This window comes from Lingula anatina, chromosome 3 (assembly GCF_051362555.1).
Source record: "Lingula anatina isolate TDL-2025a chromosome 3, LinAna3.0, whole genome shotgun sequence".
Lineage (NCBI taxonomy): Eukaryota > Metazoa > Brachiopoda > Lingulata > Lingulida > Lingulidae > Lingula > Lingula anatina.
The window spans coordinates 26,318,369-26,342,772 of record NC_141769.1 but is presented as its reverse complement, the minus strand read 5'-3'; the positions used below and the strand labels follow the sequence as shown (position 1 = coordinate 26,342,772).

The following is a 24,404-nucleotide window of genomic DNA, read 5'->3' as shown; positions in this document are numbered from 1 at the left end:
CATAATACACATTTACCAGTCTTAACTAGAAATGAGGTGAAACAAATATGTTTGAGATCTCAAGTGTGTATTATTTGTTTCTGATTCTAGAAGTAGAATGTGAATTTGGAGCCAGCACTTATTATGAAATTCTTTATAAATTATTTCCACAGGTATTTTCAAATTGCCACTATTTAGCATACATGAGCTTTTTTCACAGAATCACAGATTTCCAAAATTTAAAAAATATACTTACGAGTCCTGAGATCCTTCTAGCTCTGCTATTAAAATGGTTAGGTAAAATATTCACTTAGAGATTATTTTCAAAACTCAGGCTCAAGTATGATTTAGACACTCATTTTACCACTTGTAACAAAGTACTTAATTTATGTGTTCATCTCCATTTTCCAGAGTTCCGCAGCCAGTTGACACATCTGGAGCAGTTGATAGCCCGCGTCCCACCACTGGTTATCAATGAGATAGCCAAGACTCATATCCAGAAGGCGCACCAAGTCAGGAAGGAGATAGATGAAGCTTTTCAGCAGCAGTTGGAGAAATGGAACTCAAAGAAGGTGCGGGCATATGTCAAGGAAAGATTATTTGATTATCAACTTTTTGATTAGTAATAATAATGATTTTTAATTTTTGTCCTATGTTTATGATTTTTTCCGGGTTATTCAATTATAGGAGAGCAATATTATATTATATTCGTGATCATGTTTTTCTGAATAACTTAATAATGCTTAACCATTATTTTTAAGTTATTCAGTTTGAACATTAAAACATGAAGGGAATTATCATGCATAAGGCAAAATATAATATCATTCACACAATTGCTCATAAATTGTTTTCATCTTGTATGGATTAAACTTCTATAAGCAACAGGTAAAACTTTGAACTGTAATCTTGCTTCGGTGAAACTCTTCTAGCACAAGATTTGAATTTTAAGTTTTTATTTATTTTTTTTTAAATTTAATTTAATTTAATTTAATTTTCTCCTGTTTCAGTATGAGCACAAGAACCTGCTGCGCCCCACCCTGGGTCACCCCCACCAGCACCACCAGATGAAGTCACTGTGTGATGAGGAGGAGAGCAGGAGGACGGACTACATCCAGGGAGTCCAGGGACACCATAGCAAACAGCAGGTAAAAGATGCTGCTGCTCCGTTTACTGTAAGAGAGCATTCACAACCATTTGATCCGAAGACTGACTAGTCCATGGATCAAATATGGTGTGACCCACTTGAAAGCATGTGCCGAGATTTGAATGCTCTGCCTCTGCTGACACGTCACACGTGGGAGGCGGAAAATTTATCTGGTTGTTATTGTCCTTTTGGATAGTTTCAGCATCAACAGCTTGATGTGTCCTTTCTGTTTGATTTATGTATTTAACCAAAACATTTTTGGCAGTTAGATAGCACAAAATACATAGTTTTATTGATTAAAATGTTATTAATAGAATAACACGATGAAACAGTGGGAATCAATACCGAAAACAAAAATCATAAAATTACCATTTACATAGAATTAGTGAAACTGCTTAATGCCTATGAACAGTTTGCTGGTAGCCCTTCCACATTGCACAACACCAAACCCTATAATTTCAGCAATCTTCAGTGGAGCATGCAGAAGAGTTTATCGCCCAGCTGGCTTCTGCCTCAGAACAGCTCCTGCTCCAGTTTGATAACTTGCTCACAGTGGACGATGTGGAGAAGGGAAGTATGTATCACATGATTTACAGGCGCCTTTTCTTTTCCTTGTCATTCTAAAATGGCTAGTGTTCGAGAACTTCAAATGTGCACTTGAGTCATATTGAAGGATTCCAAATGCTATCAGGACAGACCAGAGGAGGTTAACCTCAAGATTTTGTATGTGTTAAACATTAATCAATAAATTATGTTTGATCATTTTAGGAGTAGACCCAAAGAAGTACCCAACAAGTGAATTAATCAGGAGACGGGCAGCTGGGGTACCTCTAGAAGATGAGGAAGATAAGAATGCTCTGCCCAGGGGGAAAGGGACCTGGCAAGGTGAGAATGATAGATATGAAGGCAGTTTGTATATATAACACTATTTTTTCAATCAATTTATGAATTTACTGTGTCCGTCAACAGATGTTTATTAAGGCTATGAAGATGTTGTTTCCTCCTCTTCCTCATAGAGAGTTTGGCTGGTCATTGATTGACTAAAATTAGTTTGATTGGTGCATTAAGCAGAATTTTATAATTATTATTATTATTGTTATTATTATTTAACTATTTGCATGCTAAAGGCCAACTCTTAATTCACATTCATTGCCATTATGGAATCATTTCTCTTCTAGGCATAGTGAAGAATGAACTGGTCTGTGGAGATAAGCCAGACAAACCCAAACTGACCGCCTCGGTCAACACGGCCAAAACTACCCTGGGTCACAGTGCTGCTGTCACAGCCAGGGACCAAGCATATCAGGACTATAAGAAACAATTTGAGAAAACCCTACATAGCATTGAGGAGCAGAAACTTACTTGGCTTAATGAGGAACAGAGGTGGACCGACAGCTGGCAGTCGTCTGTTGAAAAAGTGGTCCAGCTTTACAAGACCTAGAATGGGGCTCGATTTGTGTCAATATATATATATATATATATATATATTTTTTTTTTTTTTTTTTTTGCTTGAGATAAAATGCAATCAGTTTTGCATTTCTTTTTTCTTTTACAGAATCATTTTCAAGAAGTTAATATGTGACAAACACTTTATTTTGTAAAATGTACCATGTTTGAAGAACTACTTTTTGCATTCCCAAAATTATTATTTGACTGCATCCTGGTTAAAAACAAGATGTTGCACATATTGACAAGGACTTAGTGAAACGTGAAATTCAAAGTGGAGAAATCTAGGTTTTATTTCATTTAATAGAACGTTAACTGTCACATTCTGCATAGGCATATTGCAAGCATGAATCAAAGACTTTTTATGTACATGTAAATATGGTCCAAGAATAGAGAGCCGTCCAATTTGTATAAATTTATTAGGATTATTTTACAGTGTAAATGTAACTGTGATATATGTATTTTTTTCTTTTTGTTCACTTTATTATGCCGTCCATATTATTTTGAATTTTGTTTTCAAAATAAAGATCAAGAGTTAACCCTGTGTTGTTTTTATGACATTGTGTCCTTTGTTGTTGTCATGTAAATGTATCATTATAATACATTTCCAGATGGAAATAAAAAACACGAACATGCATAAGTCAGAAGTTTAAAAAGAATATGAGCCCAATGGGCAGCCTGTGTAACTCTTTCAATAGAACGGTTATATGTTAGAACCTATGGTATTGGTGAAGGTTTATAAACCCTTTCAAGCAACTTTTTTTCCCTTCTCAAATGTGCAGACTGTTTTGATGGGGTTTATATGTTGATTGCATTTTCTCAAGATCATCAGACTGAAGATGATCAAATAATCTAACAAATGCCATGCTCAACAACTTTCAAAGGTTGGACAAATTTGGCACAGGCCTTTAGTTTTCCCCTTCTTTAGAATTGGTTTAATGATGGCAGACTTGGAAAAAGTTTTGAAAGGTCCCATCTCCAAAATAAGAGTTGACAATACAAGCCAGAAGAGAGGTAATAGTTGGAGTCACCATAACGGCTAAAAAAATCACTAGATATTGTGACAAGAGGACATTTTTTTCATGGACTTTAATGAATGAACTTCATGACTTATTCAAATGAGGTTTTAAATTACTAACTCATTCCTTGATCAAGAAACCACATAGGGAATGTATGCTTTCTTTCTAACTCCCAAAGATAAGAACCATTTGTAGGGGTGAAAAACCGGGTTGAAAAGCAATCTTGCAACTCTTTTATTTGTTCATTTCATAAAAATATACAAAGCAAATTATCATACTGCCAATTTAATTATAAAAGAGAGTTAAGCTACAGACATTTTCTGTCACTGTGAACTTTTTCGTGTGCCTTACGACTGACATTGTGAGAAAAGGCTTCAGGGCAGTAGCTACATTTGTAAGGTTTCTCCCCTGTGTGCACTCTCATATGACTAACATGGGCATCTTTTCGTGGAAAAGACTTCTCACAGAAATTGCATTTGATTAGTTTCTTGCCTTGGTGAATTAACATATGTCGTTTGAGATGATAATGACTAACATAGGACTTGAAGCAAATCTGGCATTTGTAAGGCCTTTCACCAGTGTGATATCTAATATGTAACTGCAAACTAGACTTATAGCTATAGCTCTTGCCACAAATTTGGCATAAAAAACTTTCATCGTATTGTGATTCCTTGGCTGCCTCTGCAGAGTGTATCTTCTCATGTGCTCTACAACTTATTTTATTGGCACAAACTTTTCCGCAGTGTTTGCAAATGTATATATTTGCCTCTGCATGTGTTTTTTCATGAGCTTTAGCAGCACGTTCAGACTCGAATTCTTTTAGGCAGTACTGACAAAAAAATGATCCAGCTATGTGACATTTCTCGTGTTTCTTGAGGTATCTTGCAGAAGGATAAGTTTTGCCACAAAACTGGCAAACAAATGACTTCCTTATTGTCCCATTTTCTCTTGTTTTTTGGCATGCTTTGACATGTTTATTGAATTTCCTGTAGAGTTCAAAGAAATTTCCACAGAACTGACATTCATGGACAGGTTTTGTTTCATGCACATGAGCGTTGAATTCCTCCACGCTTTCAAAACAACTACCACAGTATATGCATTCCATCTTCTGTTTCTTATTATGCACTTCTTGGTGCTTCTTAAATGATGCCTTTGGGATAAACTTGTGACATTTTTGGCATTTTCTTTTGTTTTGTACATATCCTTCATCTCCCGGTTCATAAGCATCATCACTTCCCTCACAACTATCATCATCTGTTTCAAGATCATCATCACTTGGTTCATAAAGATCATCACTTTCCTCGCCTTTGGACTTGAATTCTTCATCATCTTCTTCAAGATTTCCATCATTTTGTTCTTTAAAACCATTATTTTTTTCTGGGACATCATTCACTTCCTCACATATCTCATCCTGAAGAGCCTCAAGATTCTGACGTTCTTTTTCAATTTCTTTGCAGCATACGCATTCCATTTTCTTTTCTTTTTTCTGCACTTCTTGATGCTTCTTATATGATACTTTTGGGATAAACTTGCCGCATTTTTGACATTTTCTTTCATCTTTTGAGATACATTTGCGACATTTTTTACATTTTCTTTCGTCTTGTGCACATCCTTCATCTCCAGGTACATTAGAGCCTTTTGGGATAAACTTGCCACATTTTTGACATTTTCTTTTGTCTTGTGCATATCCTTCATCTCCAGGTTCATAAGAGCCTTTTAAGATAAACTTGTCACATTTTTTACTTTTTCTTTTGTTTTGTGCATATCCTTCACTTCCCTCACTACCAGAGTTTAACTCATCATCATCATCAGTTTTAAGATCTTCATCACTTGGTTCATAAAGATCACCACTTTCTCCACCACCTGACTTGAACACTTCATCATCTGCTTCGAGATTTCCATCACTTTGTTCATTAAGACCATTACCTATTTCTGGGACATTGTTTCCTTCCTTACTTATCTCATCCTGATGAACCTCAAGATCATGATGTTCTTTTTCAATATCTTTGCTCTGGCTGACAATTATTGTGCCTGTTTTTTCACACGTATTTTGACGTGTACACATGCCATCAGAATCTGAATCTATTTTGAAATTCAATATTTGATCCGGAATATCATTATCTGTTCTGAGTGATACTAGAACACTAACTTTTTGGTCCTGAGAATTGTCCTGTCTTAACTGACACTGCCCACTGCTGTCACCATGTTCTTCATCTGAAGAATCATCTGGGTCCGAATTCAGACCAGTAGATTTGAAGTACCTAATAAAGATACAATAATAACCCTTAGCAGAATATATAAAATACTTTTTTTAAAAATTAAACAGTAACATTGAATATGTTGAAAAAACATTTTGTATAAACTCTGACATATTCAAAACCTCAACTTGTTGCTGAAAGGAAGCACTCATAACACAGGAAGCGATACGGTTAGCATCTGACGTATGAATGATGTCCTTTTCAGCATATTATAGGTCCAAGCAAACTTGTGACATACTGAGTAATAATCTTATACATGTATAAGAAAAAAAACTGAAGTTTAATGTTTAGCGTGATGCCAAGATATGCTGGCTAATCGCTGATATCCAGACTGGGGAAAAACATAACAATGGCACTACACCAATAAAATAAATGAGTCTGTAGACTTTAAATAATATAGGAAATATCTATACTCACATATCTAACAGCAGTTTAGCTACTTCTGCATGTTGTATTTGTAGCTTTTCCCGCACTACATTCCATCTGTCTATTTGAACACCAATATCCACCAATCCTCTAGCACTCATTTTATATCTTGGTTTAGTTTTCCTTCTGCCCATTTTCTTGCCTTACACTTCCTTTAGAGGACTAATAAGAATGAAACGGATAAATTATTTTATAACCTTAGAACAAACTTTTAGAGCTAATCAAGCAAGGCTATAACACTGACATTTACAAATAATTTTCACCCAAAACTTTTTCCATCTTCTTTCCCCACAAATTTCATATTAAGTTATGCTGCTAAGTTCAAATGTTTCTGCTTATTTCCATTTTAACTAAATTGAAATAAAAAGTGCAGGGGTCATGTTAATACACAACCGCACCGTTACTCCCCCGCACTGATACTCCTCTGCACCATTATTCCCCTGCACCGATACTCCCCATCAGTATATCTGTAATTGTGGAGGAGTATCGGTGCGGGGAAGTATTGGTGCGGGGACGTATAGGCATGTAACCGGCGCTGCCGTCCTCCATCTCTATATACTGTAGTTATAATGGTTAGAGTTAGTCTGACCTAAGTGGGTCAAAGTCTAGGGCGAGGCTCACCTGTACAAATGAATGAGAAGCGTACTCTCTGTTGTGGGGGACTCTCTGTCACGTCACACCGGCGTATAAACCGTGTTTGGTGTTGCTGGTCCCGGCCAGACGATTTAACATCTGCATTTACCCCCTCTGCTCGCATCTGAAGCTACCCCCTTGTGCTAGTTATACAGTGGTTTCCGATCCCCGAAAACGTTTGATAATAAGATCTGGGAAATAGAATCCAAAAATATCGAAATTCAACCTAATTTACCCCTTGCAAAGAATGGGAACCTAGTAGCTTTCGATACTGCATGGGTTGTTAAGGACACCTTTTGAAAGCTGCAGTTCTTCCGGACCCGTTTGCTCTAAGACCCAACATAGTCTGAGTATACAGGGTATTTAAAAAAAAAAAAAGGCGCCTTTCAGTGGGCCCCGAGCCCCACGCCAAGTATGTGTGTATGTGTGTGTGTGTTTGGGGGGGGGGGGGAGAGATCGGCATCCGTGGCCCCCCTTTCAAATACAATCTTAGAACCGCCCTTGAAAACAGGTAAAGTGGTCCGATCTAATACTGGATCGTTCGGTGCCGCGTCTGGTAGTTGGGAAGGCCTGGTGAAAGTATAGCTAAGAACGTAGATGCCATTTTTCATGCCTGTAACTTTTTTTTTTTTTTTTTTGAAAACTAAATAAACTGTGTTTCTGATCATTTGCTTGTATGTATTGATAAATTATGTATATTGAATGTATACTGAATGAATGCTTTTTATTCAACTTCCAAAGAAAGGAATTGTAATTAATACAAAACAAATTATAAGAGATTAATAAAAGGTTGAGCTAAAAACAAATTTAATGTTCATTTTCTTTCGCTGTGAACTTTTTCATGTGCCTTACGACTGACATTGTGAGAAAAGGCTTCAGGGCAGTAGCTACATTTGTAAGGTTTCTCCCCTGTGTGCACTCTCATATGACTAACATAGGCATCTTTTCGTGGAAAAGACTTCTCACAGAAATTGCATTTGAATAGTTTCTGGCCTTGGTGAATTAACATATGCCGTTTGAGATGGAAACTACCAACATAGGACTTTAAGCAAATCTGGCATTTGTAAGGCCTTTCACCAGTGTGATATCTAATATGTATCTCCATATTAGATTTTGTGCAATAGCTCTTGCCACAAATTTGGCATAAAAAACTTTCATCGTATTGTGATTCCTTGGCTGCCTCTGCAGAGTGTGTCTTTTCATGTGCTCTACAACTTATTTTATTGGCACAAACTTTTCCGCAATGTTTGCAAATGTATATATTTGCCTCTGCATGTGTTTTTTCATGAGCTTTAGCAGCACATTTAAACTCAAATTCTTTAAGGCAGTACTGACAAAAATATGATCCACTTATGTGATGTTTCTCATGCTTCTTGAGGGAATTTGCAGAAGGATAACTTTTACCACAAAACTGGCAAACAAATGACCTCGTAACTGTCCCATTTTCTCTTGTTTTTTGGCACGCTTTGACATGTTTACTGAATTTCCTGTAGAGTTCAAAGAAATTTCCACAGAACTGACATTCATGGATAGGTTTTGTTTCATGCACATGTGCATTAAATTCCTCAACATTTTCGAAACAACTACCACAGTATATGCATTCCATCTTCTGTTTCTTCTCATGCACTTCTTGATGCTTCTTAAATGATGCCTTTGGAATAAACTTGTGACATTTTTGGCATTTTCTTTTGTTTTGTACATATCCTTCATCTCCCGGTTCATAAGCATCATCACTTCCCTCACTACTATCATCATCTGTTTCAAGATCTTCATCACTTGGTTCATAAAAATTATCACTTTCCTCACCTCCAGACTTGAACTCTTCATCATCTGCTTCTACATTTCCATCGTTTTGTTCTTTAAAACCATAATCTTTTTCTGGGACATCATTTACTTCCTCACTTATCTCATCCTGAAGAACCTCAAGATTCTGAGGTTCTTTTTCAATTTCTTTGCTCTGGCTGACAACTATAGCATCAGTCTTTTCACACATATTTTCACCTGTAAACATGCTAACGGAATCTGAATCAACTTTCAAATTCAATATTTGATCTGGAATATTATTATCTGTTCCAAGTGATACTGGAACACTACCTACAGCTTCTTGACCATGAGGATTGTCCTGTCTTGACTCGCACTGCCCCCTGGTGTCACCAATTTCTTCATCAGAAGAATCGTCCAGGTCCAAACTGAGACCAGTAGATTTGAAGTACCTAATCAAAAAAATATTAAGACATAATTTAGTAGTATATATAATACTTTCAGAAAATAATAAACAATAACATATCAATATGTTTAATCTTAAAGGAAAACATTTGTGTTAGCAGGACAACTTTGACGTCACACTAAAATCCTGCCCTGGAAGGAAGCGTTGGTATCAAGAGAGGGGGTAAGCCTCTGAAGTATCCAGCATATTATGGATCCAAGCAACATGGTATTTATTGAGTAATAATCTTGTACATGAATCAAAAGAAAACTGATGTTATGTTTTGTTTGTTATCAGGACAGGCTGATTAATCGCTAGAGATTAACCAAAATAGGGAAAAGATATAAGGATTACACTACATCAATAAAATAAAAGGGTCTGTAGACCTTACATTATATAAGAAAGTATCCATACTCACGTATCTAACAGCAGTTTAGCCACTTCAGGATGTCTCATAATTTGTAGCTTTTCCCGCACAACATTCCATCTATCTATTTGAATACCAATATCAATCAATCCTTTGCCACTCTGCTCAAATCTTGGTTTTATTTTACTTTTGTCCATTTTCTTGCTTAACACTTCCCTTTTGGGGGCTAATGAAAATAAAATGAATGAATTGTTTGAACAAAATTTAAGGGAATAATGATTATTAATCTAGTGAGAATAATACTGACGCTAATAGATCGTTTGTACCCAAAACTTTGTTTATCTTCTTTTTCATTTTAAATTTATACATTATTTAACCTAGTATAATATTATCTTAAAAAGTTCCATCAGTCTGATAGATGATAGAGATCGATGACTCTATTATCACATACGTAAAAGCCAGCAAGGATCATGAGGATTGTCCTCTCTTGACTCGCACTGCCCACTGGTGTCACCAATTTCATCATCAGAAGAATCATCCAGGTCTGAACTGAGACCAGTAGATTTGAAGTACCTAATAAAAATGCAATATTTTAATATTAAAAAACATAATTTAAACCTTAAGTAGTATATATATTTATAAAAGGGTCTGTAGACCTTACATTATACAGGAAAGTATCCATACTCACATATCTAACAGCAGTTTAGCCACTTCAGGATGTCGTATCATTTGTTGCTTTTCCCGCACTACTTTCCATCTGTCTATTTGAATACCTATATCAACCAATCCTTTGCAATTCTGCTTATATCTTGGTTTTATTTTCCTTCTGCCCATTTTCTTGCTTACCAATTCCTTTTTGGGGACTAATGAAAATAAAATGAATGAATTGTTTGAAAAAAAATTTAGGGAATAATGATTATTAATCAAGTGAGAATAATACTAACGCTAATAGATTGTTTGCACCCCCAACTTTCTGTATATATCTTCTTTTTCACATAAAATTAATACATTATTTAACCTAGTTTAATATTATTTTAATAAGTTCCATCAGTCTGGTAGATGATAGAGATCAATGACTCTATTATCACATATGTAAATGCCAGCATGGATCATGAGGAGTGTCCTGTCTTGACTTACTCTGCCCACTGGTGTCACCGATTTCTTCATCAGCAGCTTGATCGAGGTTGGAACTAAGACCAGTAGATATGAAGTACCTAATCAAAATGCAATGTACCTAATCATAATGTAAACCTTAAATATGGTATATATATTACTTTCAGAAAATAACTAGAGGATCAGAGAGGCGATACCGCCTCTGGATATTGTACCACCAGCTGGAGTAAGCACATTCGTAAGGACACCCCCCCCCAAAAAATAATAAAAAAAAATTGGACACCACCACCAGTCTTGTGCTTGACAAGCTCTATAAAATGCAATAAACAAGAGTTCTCAAAATATGCACAACAAAAAAAAAAAAAAAAAAAAAAAAAAAAAAAAAAAAAAAAAAATCAAAAAAACATAACAGTTAAAATGGTCCAATCAAGGAGATGTTCAAATTGACCTATATTTTCCTAACACTGATCACTCCTGTGATTTTCTAGACAATAGGCCCAGTGTTCATTCTAGGAATGTTTCAATGTGGGACAAAGGGCCCCCAACATTTAAAAAAGTGGGCCATTACATTTTAAAGTGGGCCCTTGTTCAAATCTTGAAATTATAATATGTAACGCATGTTGTTTTACTGCTGTGGTATTTATGTTCAGAGATGAAAAAAAATTATCATAAAAATATTTTGACTAATAGGTGATCACATTCAATAAGTAATCCCAATTTTCTAAAACAAAACCCTTGAGTTGACGCTCCAATTTTTGTTAACAAGTATAAGATAACACTAAAATATGTTCACGATTTATTCACCAATAACCAAGTTCTTTCTATAACGACATTTTAAACCCATTTTTGGCTTCAATTTATGAAAAATCCATTTAATTTTACCTCTTCTGTCCTGTCCCATTATCATTGACCCTTGACTAACTGGCATGCATTCATGACTTATGAAATTAATTGTCTCATCCCTGATAATGATATATAATTCGTTGATAAAAAGCTACCAGATTGAGAATGATATCACACATATTTCGACAGCAGAGACATAGGTCTTACTAAAAATCACTTTAAGAATTGTTCCTTTTTTTATGTTGTTAATGAGATTGTCAATGAATTGACACTGTATTGCCTTGCACTGTTTCTCATAATTAGCACAAGTCACAAGGTGGTCCCTGGAGAATTGACAATGACCTTTTCCCCACTTTCAGGAGAAATTTAGCTGCCAGGTATACCAGACAACATTTAAGTCCTTCCGAACTTGTGGATTGCAATGCCCTCTTAAACAATCCAGTAAACTGATTTCACCACTGCCATGATTGCTCCACCTTTACCTAGAATTGTTATAAAAGTTACAATTAAATTTGAATTTTGGCATAAAAATCTGCATAAAATGTTTAGTAGTGTTGAAGGTATCCACAAAGAATACTCCAGCACACTATCCCTTACTTTATTTTTCCCTTAATCACCATGAACTGAGCCCAAATCTCTCAACACAATAAAATTATGAAAAATGAATGTGAAAAAATTTACCTAGATCTATATATACAAAAAATAAGGTTCTGGGAAATAGCATGAGCTTGACGCCCTATGTCAATGCGACGCAGCAAACACATTGTTTACATAGTTGTTCAACATTGCGATATCCCAGAATGCACTGTCAAGAGTTCCTCAAACTGCACAAATATAATTACAACACGTGGGTCCGGGACCGTCACGATAATCACTTTGATGTCTATTGCTCTGTGTTGTAAATAAATATTGACAAAAAAATAATATCTTACCTTCTAAAGCTCTGCAAAAAGCCTGTTTAGCTTGAGCTGCTTCCGACGTTTCTTGCATGGCAGCGCACGTCTCATGTCGCATAAGGGTATTCGTTCGAAATTTATTAGTCCCTTGAAAGAACATATTGTCCTTTTTTTCAATGCATAAGCTGCAATACACCAAATTTGCGTTATCGTCGTGTACAAGCCACTTGTAAGTATTTCTCCACCATTTTTAAAACGACCTTGAAGTTGCATTGCTATTCGACGCGGTATCAGCAGTCGTGACGGCTGCACAAACTTTTGTTCTCTTTTCTGGTGGGAATGTCTGCTGTGCATGATCATGATCATCTCCGTCGCTACTGTTCTGAGCCGTTTTAGAGTGATCTTCGGGATCGATTTTCTTTAAAAAACTTAAAATACCATTTTACTTCTTCTCCGCCACCATGCACAATGTACGGGTTGATCAAATTGACCTACATGGACAATTAATCTCAGCCTATCAGGGATTCAAAATAGGAGGGGCGATCGCCACTGATTTGCATAAAGCGCATGACGTCAGCATAAATTAAGATCTTTGTTAAAACTGCGACGAGTTAAGAATATCTTCGTAACGTTTAACATTAGATCTTGATGTCAAGAGAAGTCGAGTAAACAATCAAACTTCGGCCGTGAATTTGCCGAATTGGAGGGCGCGTTTAGAACACAAAAATGCGCCGCTGTTAATTCTCTTGAATTTTGTTGGCGCAGCTCGCTCTACGAATTGCGTCAACCACATTTTTTCTGCGTCAATGACGCAAGGGCGCGTCCTAGAATGAACACTGTAGGCCTATTGGTTTTCCTTGAAATGCATTATCAGTATTGCATATACCGGTATGCTGACAAAAGAGAAAACCTAGGGACAACACTGAGCAGATCTCTGCTAGTTTTGAAGATATGAAGGGCACGAAAATATGCAGAGTTCAGTTTGTGGTAAAAAGGTAGGTCAAAGGTCAATTTCAAGGCCACAGTATATGACTTCCTATAAAGGTTCAATAGTAGCTATGGGCATTTCTTTACCAATGTTGGAGATATGAAGGCCAGGAAACATGCAAAGTGCAGTTCAACATAAATAGTAGGTCAAAGGTCAATTTCAAGGTCACAGTAAGATTGCCAGTTTATGACTTTCTATTCAAGTTCAATAGTAACTTTGGACCTATCTCTGCCAGTTTTCGAGATATAAGGGATAGAAAATTTGCAAAGTTCAGTTCATGTTGAAAAGTAGGTCAAAGGTCAATTTCAAGGTCACAATAAGAATGCCAGTATATGACTTCCTATTCATGTTTAACAGTAACTATGGGTGTATCTCTGCCAGTTTTGGAGATATAAGGGCTGGAAAATTTGCAAAGTTCAGTTCATGGTGAAAAGTAGGTCAAATGTCAATTTAAAGGTCACAGTTAGATTAACAGTATATAACTTCCTATTCAAGTTCAATAGTAATTATGGGCGTATCTTTGCCAGTTTTGGAGATATAAAGATCAGAAAACTTCAAAGTGCAGTTCATCATGAAATGTAGGTCAAAGGTCAATTTCAAGGTCACAGTTAGATTACCAGTATATGACTTCTTACTCAAGTTCAATAGTAACTATGGGCATATCTCTGCTAATTTTGGAATATTTATCATTTTCCCCACTGAATATTGCAATGTTGTAATTTTTGATATAGCGCAATGCCTAAACCATATCGAAAATAAAAAAATGGACACCACCTCCAGTATTGCACTTGACAAGTTCTACAAAATGCGATGAACAAAAGGTTTCTGGCATTTACCATTCCAGAATAAAAACAAGTTTTCAGTTTCGGGATCTAATGGCTGCTTCTCCCGTGAAAATGCACCGATTGACCCCAAACTCCCAAAGATGAAAGGAGTCCCCAATTGTAACCCCTCACTGTAACAGGAGAGCTTAGATCTGTGTAGTTTCCAAAAAATAGCACAAACAAATATTTTTTTGCAGAAAATTCCCATTTTTTAGAAAATTTTGGCTTGTTTGACCTTGAAAAAAAGGTCAAAAGTCAAATCCAAGGGCATATTTGGAATCTCCACATATGAGTTTCGGTCAGACTTCTGTAGTAATTTTTCCCATAATTCCTTTGGTTTGGGAGATATTTAGCCTTGAATTTTCAAAAATTTTGACAAGGGTGCGTTTCAACAAGTGTCACGCCCAGGCCAATGCACCGACAGAGATAAAAAAAACAGGGTGTTCAAGTTGAGATTATATGTGACCTAAATCCAAGAGATGGGGACACAGGTCCTGGCGGTCTAGGAGGAGAAGCGGTAACGGTGACTTGTTTCCGGCGCCCGACTGCGGAGCCGCAGGAGCCGGCGGAGCTGTACGAGACGGGTCGGGACTAAAACCATGAGTACCGCCAGCGTATACGCTGGTGGTACTAATAATACAGTACCTAACATTTACCTAACATTTCAATGTTTACTCTTAAACAAAAAAATGTATAAGCATGACAACTCGACATCATACATAAAACCTGGACTGGAAGGAAGCATTGATATCAGGAGATGGGGTAAGCCTCTGAAGTATGGGCAGTATCCTATCCAACATATTATGAGTCCAAGCAAATGTGGGATTTATTGAGTAATAATCTCGTACATGTACAAAAAAAAAAAAAAAAAACTGAAGTTATATGTTTTGCTTGATATCAGCTAGGATAGGCTGATTAATCGCCAAGGGAAAAATATAAGGATAACACTACATCAATAAAATATACATTATATAGGAAAGTATCCATACTCACGTATCTAACAGCAGTTTAGCCACTTCGGGATGTCGCATAATTTGTAGCTTTTCCCGTACTACATTCCATCTATCTATTTGAATACCAATATCAACCAATCCTTTGCCACTCTTCTTTGTTATTTTCCTTCTGCCCATTTTCTTGCTTAACACTTCGTTATTGGGGACTAATGAAAATAAAATGAATGAATTGTTTGAAAAAAATTTTTAGGGAATAATGATTATTAGTGAGAATAATACTGATGCTAATAGATCATTTGCACCCACAACTTTCTGTTTATCTTCTTTTTCATACCTGTATAAAATCCCATAAAATATTTACTAGTAAACTAGTTTAATATTATCTTAAAAAGTTCCATCAATCTAGTAGATGATGGTCTCCCTAAATTGTGCAATTGGGCGCTGTTCACAGTGCAATACACTTAAAAAAAGAGTCAAGTCACAAGTAAACACAGAAAACTTCCTTTCAGGGACTATGTAATAAGAATAAATGGGTAATTTTTTAACAACCATATAGAACAAGGATAATCAAACAAGGCTACATTGCTGACATGAGCAAATTGTTTTCACCCAAAACTTTGCCTTCTTTCCCGCCTTCTTGCGCCTTCTTTCCCTACAAATGTTATATTTTAAGTAATGCTGCTAAGTACAAATTATTCCGTTTATTTTCATTTTAACTAAATTGAAATAAAATGTGCAAATACAGTCAGCCAGAGCTCAGAGCATTTTATGATTGACACAACTCACTATGATAGCTGCAATAAAAACGCTCGATTGAAGCAGCCGTTATCAGTTAAAATGTGTTATATGCCAACTTCAGCAGCTAGGGGGTAATTAACTCCATGTGAACGAGAATCCCAGCAGATATGGATCAACCCTGGTGGTATGATATGTTAAATCTGAATGCTCCCTGAGCTCTGCCGCCTTCCATATACCGGTAGTTATAATGGTTAGGGTTAGTCTGACCTAATTGGGTCAAAATCTAGGGCAAGGCTCACCTGTACAAATGAATGGGAAGCGTACTCTCTGTTTTTGGGGACTCTCTGTCACGTCACACCGGACGTATAAACTCGAAAACCAGCTTGATTTGGCGCATGCAGTTGTTCCCTCCGTGTTTGGTGTAATCCACAAGTTGGTTGCTAGTCCCGGCCTGAATAATTAACATATTCAGTTACCCCCTCTGCTAGCATCTGAAGCTACCCCCTTGTGCTAGTTATACAGTGGTTTCCGATCCCCGAAAACGTTTGGTAATAAGTCTGGGAAATAGAATCCAAAAATATCGAAATTCAACCTAATTTACCCCTTGCAAAGAATGGGAACATAGTGGCTTTCGATACTGCATGGGTTGTTAAGTAAAGACACCTTTTGAAAGCTGCAGTTCTTCCGGATGCGTTTGCTCTAAGACCCAACATAGTCTGAGTGTACAGGGTATTTTTAAATACAAAAAATAAAAATAAATAAATAAATAAATAGATAGACGCCTTCCAGTGGGCCCCGAGCCCCACGCCAGGTGTGTTTTGGGGGGGGGGGGGGGGGGGGAGAGAGATCGGCATCCGTGGACCCCCTTTCAAATACAATCTTGGAACCGCCCTTGAAAACAGGTAAAGTGGTCCGATCTAATACTGGATCGTTCGGTGCCGCGTTTGGTAGTTGGGAAGGCCTGGTGAATGTATAGCTATAAGAACGTAGATGCCATTTTTCATGCCTGTAATTTTTTTTTTTTTTTTTTTGAAAACTAAATAAACTGTGTTTCTGATCATTTGTTTGTATGTATTGATAAATTATGTATATTGAATGTATACTGCATGAATGCTTTTTATGCAACTTCCAAAGAAAGGAATTGTACATAAAGGTGAAAAGTTAAAGTCATAATAACTCTTCGTTTTGGCCAAAAATTGGATTTTCCTGGAAAAAACGGCAATTTTCCCGTACTTACCAATGGCCAACGACCCCATTCCTGCATTCAAAGTTAATCCAGGGTTTTTTTCCTAAACGTACGGTTTTTTGTTAAAATCTCTTAAGAGATTTTAACTGACGGAGCTCTCTCTGACATTGCAAAGTCACTGGTGACCTACTTAAAACTGCGGGAAAAGCAGACAACAACAACACTATATAAGATTCATGAGATATATTCGTCTTTTTGTTAAAAATGCATTTATATCCACAATGTGTGCCATTCTGGGCTTTTCGTTATCCGACGCACTGTACAATAACTCGCAACTTACGTCTGAGGGTTTCCCGCCATGTTATTTTGGTCTCGAATGAACGCGAGAATCCGCGTGACACCATTACGTCATTAGCAACGAATGCACTTGTCGACCGGAAAAAAGGGATCGAAAGCCCTATTGACAAGCACAGATTTTAGTTTTCCTACAATAACGGCCGTTTTAGTGGTAAAATACAATAGAATATATTTCCATGCGTTGTTTACAATGTATTTCATGCGGATTTTTGAATCTCAAAGGAAGAGTTATTATTGCTTTAACAACCTCTATTTTTTTTATTCCATTTTATTTAATAGAAAATACAAAACAAATTATAATTAAGAGATTATTAAAAGGTTGAGCTAAAAACAAATTTAATGTTCATTTTCTTTCGCTGTGAACTTTTTCATGTGCCTTACGACTGACATTGTGAGAAAAGGCTTCAGGGCAGTAGCTACATTTGTAAGGTTTCTCCCCTGTGTGCACTCTCATATGACTAACATAGGCATCTTTTCGTGGAAAACACTTCTCACAGAAATTGCATTTGAACAGATGCTGGCTTTGGTGAATTAACATATGCCGTTTGAGATGGACATTATCAACATAGGACTTAAAGCAAATCTGGCATTGGTAAGGCCTTTCACCAGTGTGTTGTCTAATATGCATCTTCATACTATCTTTTCGTTGTAAACTCTTGCCACAAATTTGGCATAAAAAACTCATTTTGTTTTGTGTTTTCTTGGCTGCCTGTGCAGAGTGTGTCTTTTCATGTGCTCTACAACTTCTTTTATTGGCACAAACTTTTCCGCAATGTTTGCAAATGTATATATTTGCCTCTGCATGTGTTTTTTCATGAGCTTTAGCAGCACATTTAAACTCAAATTCTTTTAGGCAGTACTGACAAAAATATGATCCAGCTATGTGACATTTCTCGTGTTTCTTGAGCGAATTTGCAGAAGGATAACTTTTACCACACAAATGGCAAACATATGTCTTCTTTTCTGTCCCATTTTCTCTGGTTTTTTGGCACCCTTTGACATGTTTACTGAATTCCCTGTAGAGTTCAAAGAAATTTCCACAGAACTGACATTCATGGACAGGTTTTGTTTCATGCACATGTGCATTAAATTCCTCCACATTTTCAAAACAACTACCACAGTATATGCATTCCATGTTCTGTTTCTTCTCATGCACTTCTTGATGCTTCTTAAATGATGCCTTTGGGATAAATTTGCGACATTTTTGGCATTTTCTTTTGTTTTGTACATATCCTTCATCTCCCGGTTCATAAGCATCATCGCTCCCCTCACTACTATCATCATCTGTTTCAAGATCTTCATCACTTGGTTCATAAAGATCATCACTTTCCTCACCTCTGGACTTGAAATCTTCATCATCTGCTTCAAGATATCCATCGTTTTGATCTTTAAAACCAGTGTCTTTTTCTGGGTCATTACTTACTTCCTCACTTATGTCATTCTGATGAACCTCAAGATTCTGAGGTTCTTTTACAATTTCTTTGCTCTGGCTGACAACTATAGCATCAGTCTTTTCACACATATTTTCACCTGTAAACGTGTCAACAGAAGCCGAATCTATTTTGAAATTCAATATTTGATCCGGAATATCATTATCTGTTTCAAGTGATACTGGAACACTGCCTTCAGCTTCTTGACTATGAGGATTATCCTGTCTTGACTCGCACTGCCCACTGGTGTCACCAATTTCATCAGCGGAAGAATCATCCAGGTCTGAACTGAGACCAGTAGATTTGAAGTACCTAATCAAAAAAACAATATTAAGACAAAATGTAAACCTTTAGTAGTATATAAAACACTTTCAGAAAATAACAATACAGTAACATTTCAATATGTTTACTCTTTAACAAAAATGTATTAGCACAAGAACTCTGACACCATACTGAAATCCTGCACTGGAAGGAAGTGTTGATATCAGGGGAGGGGTAAGCCTCTGAAGTATGAACAGTATCCTGTCCAACATAGTATGGGTCATAGCAAACGTGAGATTTATTGAGTAATAATCTTGTACATGTATAACAAAAAAAACTGATGTTATGTTTTGCTTGTTATAAGGATCGATAGGCTGATTAATTGCTAGAAATTACCAAAATAGGGAAAGATATATATCCATATACTATTAGATAACATATCGATAACAGTACATCAATAAAATAAGAGGGTCTGAAGACTATACATTATATACGAAATATCTATACTCACGTATCTAACAGCAGTTTAGCCACTTCAGGATGTTGCATAATTTGTAGTTTTTCCCGCACTACATTCCATCTATCTATTTGAATACCAATATCAACCAGTCCACTGCCACTCTGCTTATATCTTATTTTCCTTTTGCTCATTTTCTTGCTTACCACTTCCTTTTGGTGGGCTAATGAAAATAAAATGAATGAATTGTTCAAACAAATTTTCTGGGAATAATGATTATTAATCAATTGGTTCTGTATATCTTCTTTTTCATATAAAATTCAAACATGAGTTAACCTAGTATAATATTATCTTAATAAGTTCCATCAGTCTGGTAGATGACTGAGATCAATGACTCTATTATCACATACGTAAATGCCAGCATGGACCACGAGGAGTGTCCCGTCTTGACTTACTCTGCCCACTGGTGTCACCGATTTCTTCATCAGAAGAATCATCCAGGTCGGAACTGAGACCAGTAGATTTGAAGTACCTAATCAAAATGCAACATTTTAATATTAAAAAACATAATGTAAACCTTTCGTAAAAAATATATATATATTACTTTCAGAGAATGATAATACAGTACCTAACATTTACCTAACATTTCAATATGTTTACTCTTAAACAAAATAAAACTGTATTAGCATGACAACTCTGGCATCATACTGAAAACCTGCACTGGAAGGAAGCGTTGGTATCAGGGGAAGAGGTACATGTACCCTCTACCAGGGCCACAGATTGATTTTTCACTATATATATATATATATATTAACAGATATGTCTCTGGTTAAATAGATGGCTAACCTAGCTCTGCACTGTGACCCTCTTCTGAAATCTCAAGGATAATTACATGGCTTGTAATTGTTTCTATAACTACTCAGGCACTGTCACTTAGCAAGTCCCTGCCAAGTCCCCTTGACAGTTATCAAGACAGTTAATTGCTCATCTGTGACAATAAAAAAGCCCCTTAGCAGACAGACAAGACAAGGCAAGTTGTGTAATAAGTGTTAGGGTGCTTTCCCAGAGATTTAGATCGATCTAAAGATTAAGATTTAGACCGACCTAACTCCCTGGGGGTTCACGCTAAATTGCAGTCAGCCGAGCGGGCACCATAGTTAATTACCCCCTTACAGCTTTTAGTAGGCGGGACAGACGCTTAAGCCGGCCAAGCTGACAGTAATCTAGTGAGACTCCCCACAGGGACAGATCGATCTAAAAATCTATGGAAATGGGGTGTTATTTACATTGGCGCAAAGCCCAGCTCTCACTGAGCTCATGCAGATCAGGCACAATGGCATCTGGGCGCGTTCAGATTTAATTGCTCCCATCTGGCCAAACGTGACAGGGTCCCCTCAGCAAATATGTCCACAATAATAACTGCGGCCCTAGTAGAGGGTAGGGAGGGGGTAAGCCTCTGAAGTATGAACAGTATCCTATCTAGCATAGTATGGGTCCAAGCAAACATGGGATTTATTGAGTAACAATCTTGTACATGTATAAAAAAATTGAAGTTTTGTTTTGCTTGTTATCAGGATAGGCTGATTAATCGCTAAGGGAAAAAATATAAGGATAACACTACATCAGTAAAAGAAAAGGGTATGTAGACCATATTATATAGGAATGTATGGATACTCACGTATCTATCAGCAGTTTGGCCACTTCAGGATGTCGTACCATTTGTAGCTTTTCCCGCACTATTTTCCATCTATCTATTTGAATACCAATGTCAACCAATCCATTGTAATTCTGTTTAAATCTTGGTCTTATTTTCTTTCTGTCCATTTTCACTTCCTTTTTGGGGACTAATGAAAAAGAAATGAAAGAATTGTTTGAACAAAATTTTAGGGAATAATGATTAATCATCAAGTGAGAATAATACTGATGCTAACAGATCGTTTGCATCCACAACTTTCTGTATATACCTTCCTTTTCATTTAAAATTCATACATTATTTTACGTACATGTAGCTTAATATTATCTTGAAAAGTTCCATCAGTCTGGTAGATGATAGAGATCAATGACTCTATTATCACATATGTAAATGCCAGCATGGATCATGAGGAGTGTCCTGTCTTGACTTACTCTGCCCACTGGTGTCACCGATTTCTTCATCAGCAGCATGATCCAGGTTGGAACTGAGACCAGTAGATATAAAGTACCTAATCAAAATGCAATGTGCCTCATCATAAGTAGTATGTATATTACTTTCAGAAAATAATAATACTGTAACAGAACCTAACATATACCTAACATTTCAATATGTTTATTATTAAACAAACAAAAATGTATTAGCATGACAACTCTGCCATCATACTGAAATCCTGCACTGGAAGGAAGCGTTGATATCAAGGGAGGGGTATACCCTCTACCAGGGCGAGTGATAGATTTTTTTTACAGATATTCACAGATATGTCTCTAGCTAGATAGATAGTCATTTAGAGCTGAACTGGTAGAGGGCCGGTATACCCCTCCCCTGATATCAACGCTTCCTTCCAGTGCAGGATTTCAGTTTAAGCTGAACTCTAAATGACTATCTATCTAGCTAGAGACATATCTGTGAATATCTGTAAAAAAATCTATCACTTGCCCTGGTAGAGGGTAGGAGGGGTAAGCCTCTGAAGTATGAACAATGTCCTGTCCAGCATAGTATAGTTCCAAGCAAACATAGTATTTATTGAGTAATAATCATGTACATGTACATGATTATTGAGTAATAATCATGTACATGTATAATAAGAAACTTGATATCAGAAAAGGCTGATTAATCGCTAAGGGAAAATTTTAGGATTACACTACATCAATAAAACAAAAGAGTCTGTAGGCCATGCATTATATAGGAAAGTATCCATACTAGTACTCATGTATCCAACAGAATTTTAGCCACTTCAGGATGTCGCATTATTTGTAGCTTTCCCCGCACTACATTCCATCTATATATTTGAATACCTATATCCACCAATCCTTTGCCACTCCGCTTACACCTTTTTTTTCTTATGCCCATTTTCTTGCTTAGCACTTCCTTTTAGGGGACTAATGAAAATAAAATGAAGGAATAGTTTGAACAAAATTTTAGGGAATTATGATTATTTATCAAGTGAATAATACTGAATCAGATGCTAATTGATCGTTTGCACCCAAAAATTCTCAACAAAATCAGATGATATAAAACTAAAATATGTGACTTGATTATTAATATCATTGATATAACTAACACATTGGCGCTACTTCTAACATTGTCGGGTCGGCAGCCCGTCTCTTCTTTACAATATTATCGACCAAGAAGAGTCACTAGCCAACATGGTGACTGCATGACCCAACAATAAACAAAATGTGCCAATTTAATAAGTTTTATCAAGGTTATTAATTATTTAGTAATGTATTTCGCTCTTATATCAGCCTATTTTGTTTGGAATGACAGTTTCCCTTGTTTACTTGTGACTGGACTCTTTTTAGAGTGTATTGCACTTTGTTGCACAGTATTGCACAATTTTGGGAGACTCGATCGGTAGATGAAAGAGATCAATGGCTCTTTTCTCACACATTTTGCCAGCACAGACCAAGCAACTCTGGAAAACTACATTATGGACTGGGAGAGTGATCAGATTCTACAAAAAAAAAAAAAAAAAAAAAAAAAAAAAAAAAAAAAAAAAAAAAAAAAAAAAGTGACTGGGGAGAGAGCAGAGTAAGAGGGATAAAGGAAGCCATAAGAATCAGAAAAACACCTAACAATCTAAAAAAGAAGGCAGATGCACTCCCCCGAACCTGACTTATGTAGTCTTTAGTTTAGTACAACGCTACTTCTGAGACGAATGAGTAAACCGACAGCACGTCGAGACATTTCACGCGTGAGGGATAATTAAGTTTTTACCAAGTATGTGACAAAAGCGAAGGGCTTCCCTCACTCGCCGTTGTGATAATCGTGCATGAACATCAGGTTATATTAGCACGAAAATTCATGCGTAAGCACTCCTATTGACGATTCTGATATGTACTGTCTGCGTTACGTTACAGTGCTAACGCAAGAATTTTCGTGCTACAGGTTATATAAGTTAGATCTTATAAATGAGATATACTTGATTTTACAGTTCTCATATCAATCAACTTACTTGTTTACTTACTCGTTTGGGTGTGACAATAAAAGTCAATTAACTGTAAAAATGATAAAAATCGCCTAAGTTTGCACTGTTGTGGGAATCCAGTTGCTTCCGATAGTGCACAAATAACTTCTGTAAAGCCGCAGTCCTGTTTATTCTTAAAGGTGCAATTGGTGGATTCCCTGTAACACATGTGTAAACCACTTCTACTAGTTTCTTATACGACTCAAATAAATTCAACATGCCAAAGAATAAACTGAATAGATCAATCAATCAGCCATAAAAGAGCTTAGACTGCTCCCGTCTTTAAATTTTTGGTCGGAAATTTAACCTACTTTTGTGACCTACTTTTCTGTGCCATTGAATGCTAGCAGTAAAATCCGCCCAAACATCATTTCCGGGTAAAATTGAACAATTCCTTTTGGTAATTCTCTTAGCTATACAACTTGAGTCTATATGCTGGCACTTCGTCGGTTTTTGTGACAAAAAATTGACTTTGTATGCATCTTTTTTTCAATTTCTTCTCTAACCATCATTTTTTCTCTGAGAGAAACTAGGGAATGAGGAATACCAGCCCGCTTGGCGCCAGGTGTCGCTAGTGTGAATTCAGTCCTTCCACAGTCGCCATGTTGGATATTGTATACGTTGGACTGTGGTACTGGCCTTAATAAACATGCCTCAGTATTGTTGTTTACCTGAATGTCAAAGTCGGAAAGGTGGGCATAACTTTCTTGAGGATTCAGG

The 24,404-nt window shown here is 36.5% G+C and overlaps 4 protein-coding genes and 1 long non-coding RNA gene across 11 annotated transcripts in view; 1 reads left to right on the top strand and 4 right to left on the bottom strand.

Annotated features, from left to right (window-relative positions):
• LOC106172963 (coiled-coil domain-containing protein 180) overlaps nucleotides 1-3,108 on the top strand; it is a 49,247-nt gene extending 46,139 nt beyond the window's left edge. For all 4 annotated transcript variants that reach the window (XM_013553920.2, XM_087009546.1, XM_087009547.1 and 1 more), the window contains 5 exons: nucleotides 391-551; nucleotides 987-1,124; nucleotides 1,586-1,697; nucleotides 1,892-2,008; nucleotides 2,302-3,108. In XM_013553920.2, the coding sequence (XP_013409374.2) occupies nucleotides 391-551; nucleotides 987-1,124; nucleotides 1,586-1,697; nucleotides 1,892-2,008; nucleotides 2,302-2,564 (791 nt within the window). In that variant the 3' untranslated portion in view covers nucleotides 2,565-3,108. The remainder of the gene's footprint in view (nucleotides 1-390; nucleotides 552-986; nucleotides 1,125-1,585; nucleotides 1,698-1,891; nucleotides 2,009-2,301) is intronic.
• A 690-nt stretch (nucleotides 3,109-3,798) lies between these two features.
• On the bottom strand, nucleotides 3,799-7,194 carry LOC147763142 (uncharacterized). 2 transcript variants are annotated; one of them, XM_013553928.3, is made up of 3 exons: nucleotides 6,894-7,194; nucleotides 6,264-6,434; nucleotides 3,799-5,849 (listed from the first exon to the last, which is right to left on the bottom strand). In XM_013553928.3, exons 2-3 carry the CDS (start codon nucleotides 6,404-6,406, stop codon nucleotides 3,896-3,898), a joined length of 2,097 nt encoding a protein of 698 aa, XP_013409382.2. In that variant the 5' UTR covers nucleotides 6,407-6,434; nucleotides 6,894-7,194; the 3' UTR covers nucleotides 3,799-3,895. The 2 variants fall into 2 exon arrangements, with proteins under 2 accessions (XP_013409382.2, XP_086865674.1); XM_087009548.1 differs by lacking the exon at nucleotides 6,894-7,194 and adding an exon at nucleotides 6,671-6,829.
• A 416-nt stretch (nucleotides 7,195-7,610) lies between these two features.
• Nucleotides 7,611-16,483, bottom strand: LOC106172966 (uncharacterized). 3 transcript variants are annotated; one of them, XM_013553927.3, is made up of 7 exons: nucleotides 16,133-16,482; nucleotides 15,136-15,301; nucleotides 10,616-10,692; nucleotides 10,167-10,341; nucleotides 9,930-10,051; nucleotides 9,530-9,704; nucleotides 7,611-9,118 (listed from the first exon to the last, which is right to left on the bottom strand). In XM_013553927.3, the coding sequence occupies exons 2-7, from the start codon at nucleotides 15,270-15,272 to the stop codon at nucleotides 7,720-7,722; spliced, it is 2,085 nt and encodes a 694-aa protein (XP_013409381.2). In that variant the 5' UTR covers nucleotides 15,273-15,301; nucleotides 16,133-16,482; the 3' UTR covers nucleotides 7,611-7,719. The 3 variants fall into 3 exon arrangements, with proteins under 3 accessions (XP_013409381.2, XP_086865675.1, XP_013409383.2); XM_087009549.1 differs by lacking the exon at nucleotides 16,133-16,482 and adding an exon at nucleotides 15,882-16,074; XM_013553929.3 differs by lacking the exons at nucleotides 10,167-10,341; nucleotides 10,616-10,692 and having other exon boundaries at nucleotides 16,133-16,483.
• Nucleotides 11,376-13,165, bottom strand: LOC147763141 (uncharacterized). The gene is made up of 2 exons (XR_015333572.1): nucleotides 12,367-13,165; nucleotides 11,376-11,916 (listed from the first exon to the last, which is right to left on the bottom strand). It is a non-coding gene; the product is annotated as an uncharacterized LOC147763141 (long non-coding RNA).
• Nucleotides 16,484-17,626: 1,143 nt separating the features above from the next.
• LOC106172967 (uncharacterized) lies at nucleotides 17,627-23,992 on the bottom strand. Its single transcript, XM_087009553.1, has 7 exons — nucleotides 23,673-23,992; nucleotides 22,428-22,596; nucleotides 21,649-21,725; nucleotides 21,203-21,368; nucleotides 19,980-20,056; nucleotides 19,579-19,747; nucleotides 17,627-19,118 (listed from the first exon to the last, which is right to left on the bottom strand). Exons 2-7 carry the CDS (start codon nucleotides 22,565-22,567, stop codon nucleotides 17,720-17,722), a joined length of 2,028 nt encoding a protein of 675 aa, XP_086865679.1. The 5' UTR covers nucleotides 22,568-22,596; nucleotides 23,673-23,992; the 3' UTR covers nucleotides 17,627-17,719.
• Nucleotides 23,993-24,404: the final 412 nt, after the last annotated feature.

Bases quoted from the DNA above. Each gene is read 5' to 3' on its own strand.
- LOC147763142 (XM_013553928.3), bottom strand. From the start codon at position 6,406: ATGGGCAGAAGGAAAACTAAACCAAGATATAAAATGAGTGCTAGAGGA. The intron at 5,850-6,263 runs GTGAGTATAGAT...TATCTTTATTAG, and splicing joins GCTAAACTGCTGTTAGATAT to GTACTTCAAATCTACTGGTC.
- LOC106172966 (XM_013553927.3), bottom strand. From the start codon at position 15,272: ATGGGCAGAAGGAAAATAACAAAGAAGAGTGGCAAAGGATTGGTTGAT. The intron at 9,705-9,929 runs GTATGTGATAAT...TATTTTCATTAG, and splicing joins TGATCCTTGCTGGCTTTTAC to CCCCCAAAAGGGAAGTGTTA. The intron at 9,119-9,529 runs GTGAGTATGGAT...TTTTTTGATTAG, and splicing joins GCTAAACTGCTGTTAGATAC to GTACTTCAAATCTACTGGTC.
- LOC106172967 (XM_087009553.1), bottom strand. From the start codon at position 22,567: ATGGGCATAAGAAAAAAAAGGTGTAAGCGGAGTGGCAAAGGATTGGTG. The intron at 21,726-22,427 runs ATGAGTACTAGT...CATTTTGATTAG, and splicing joins GCTAAAATTCTGTTGGATAC to GTACTTTATATCTACTGGTC. The intron at 20,057-21,202 runs GTGAGTATCCAT...CATTTTGATTAG, and splicing joins GCCAAACTGCTGATAGATAC to GTACTTCAAATCTACTGGTC.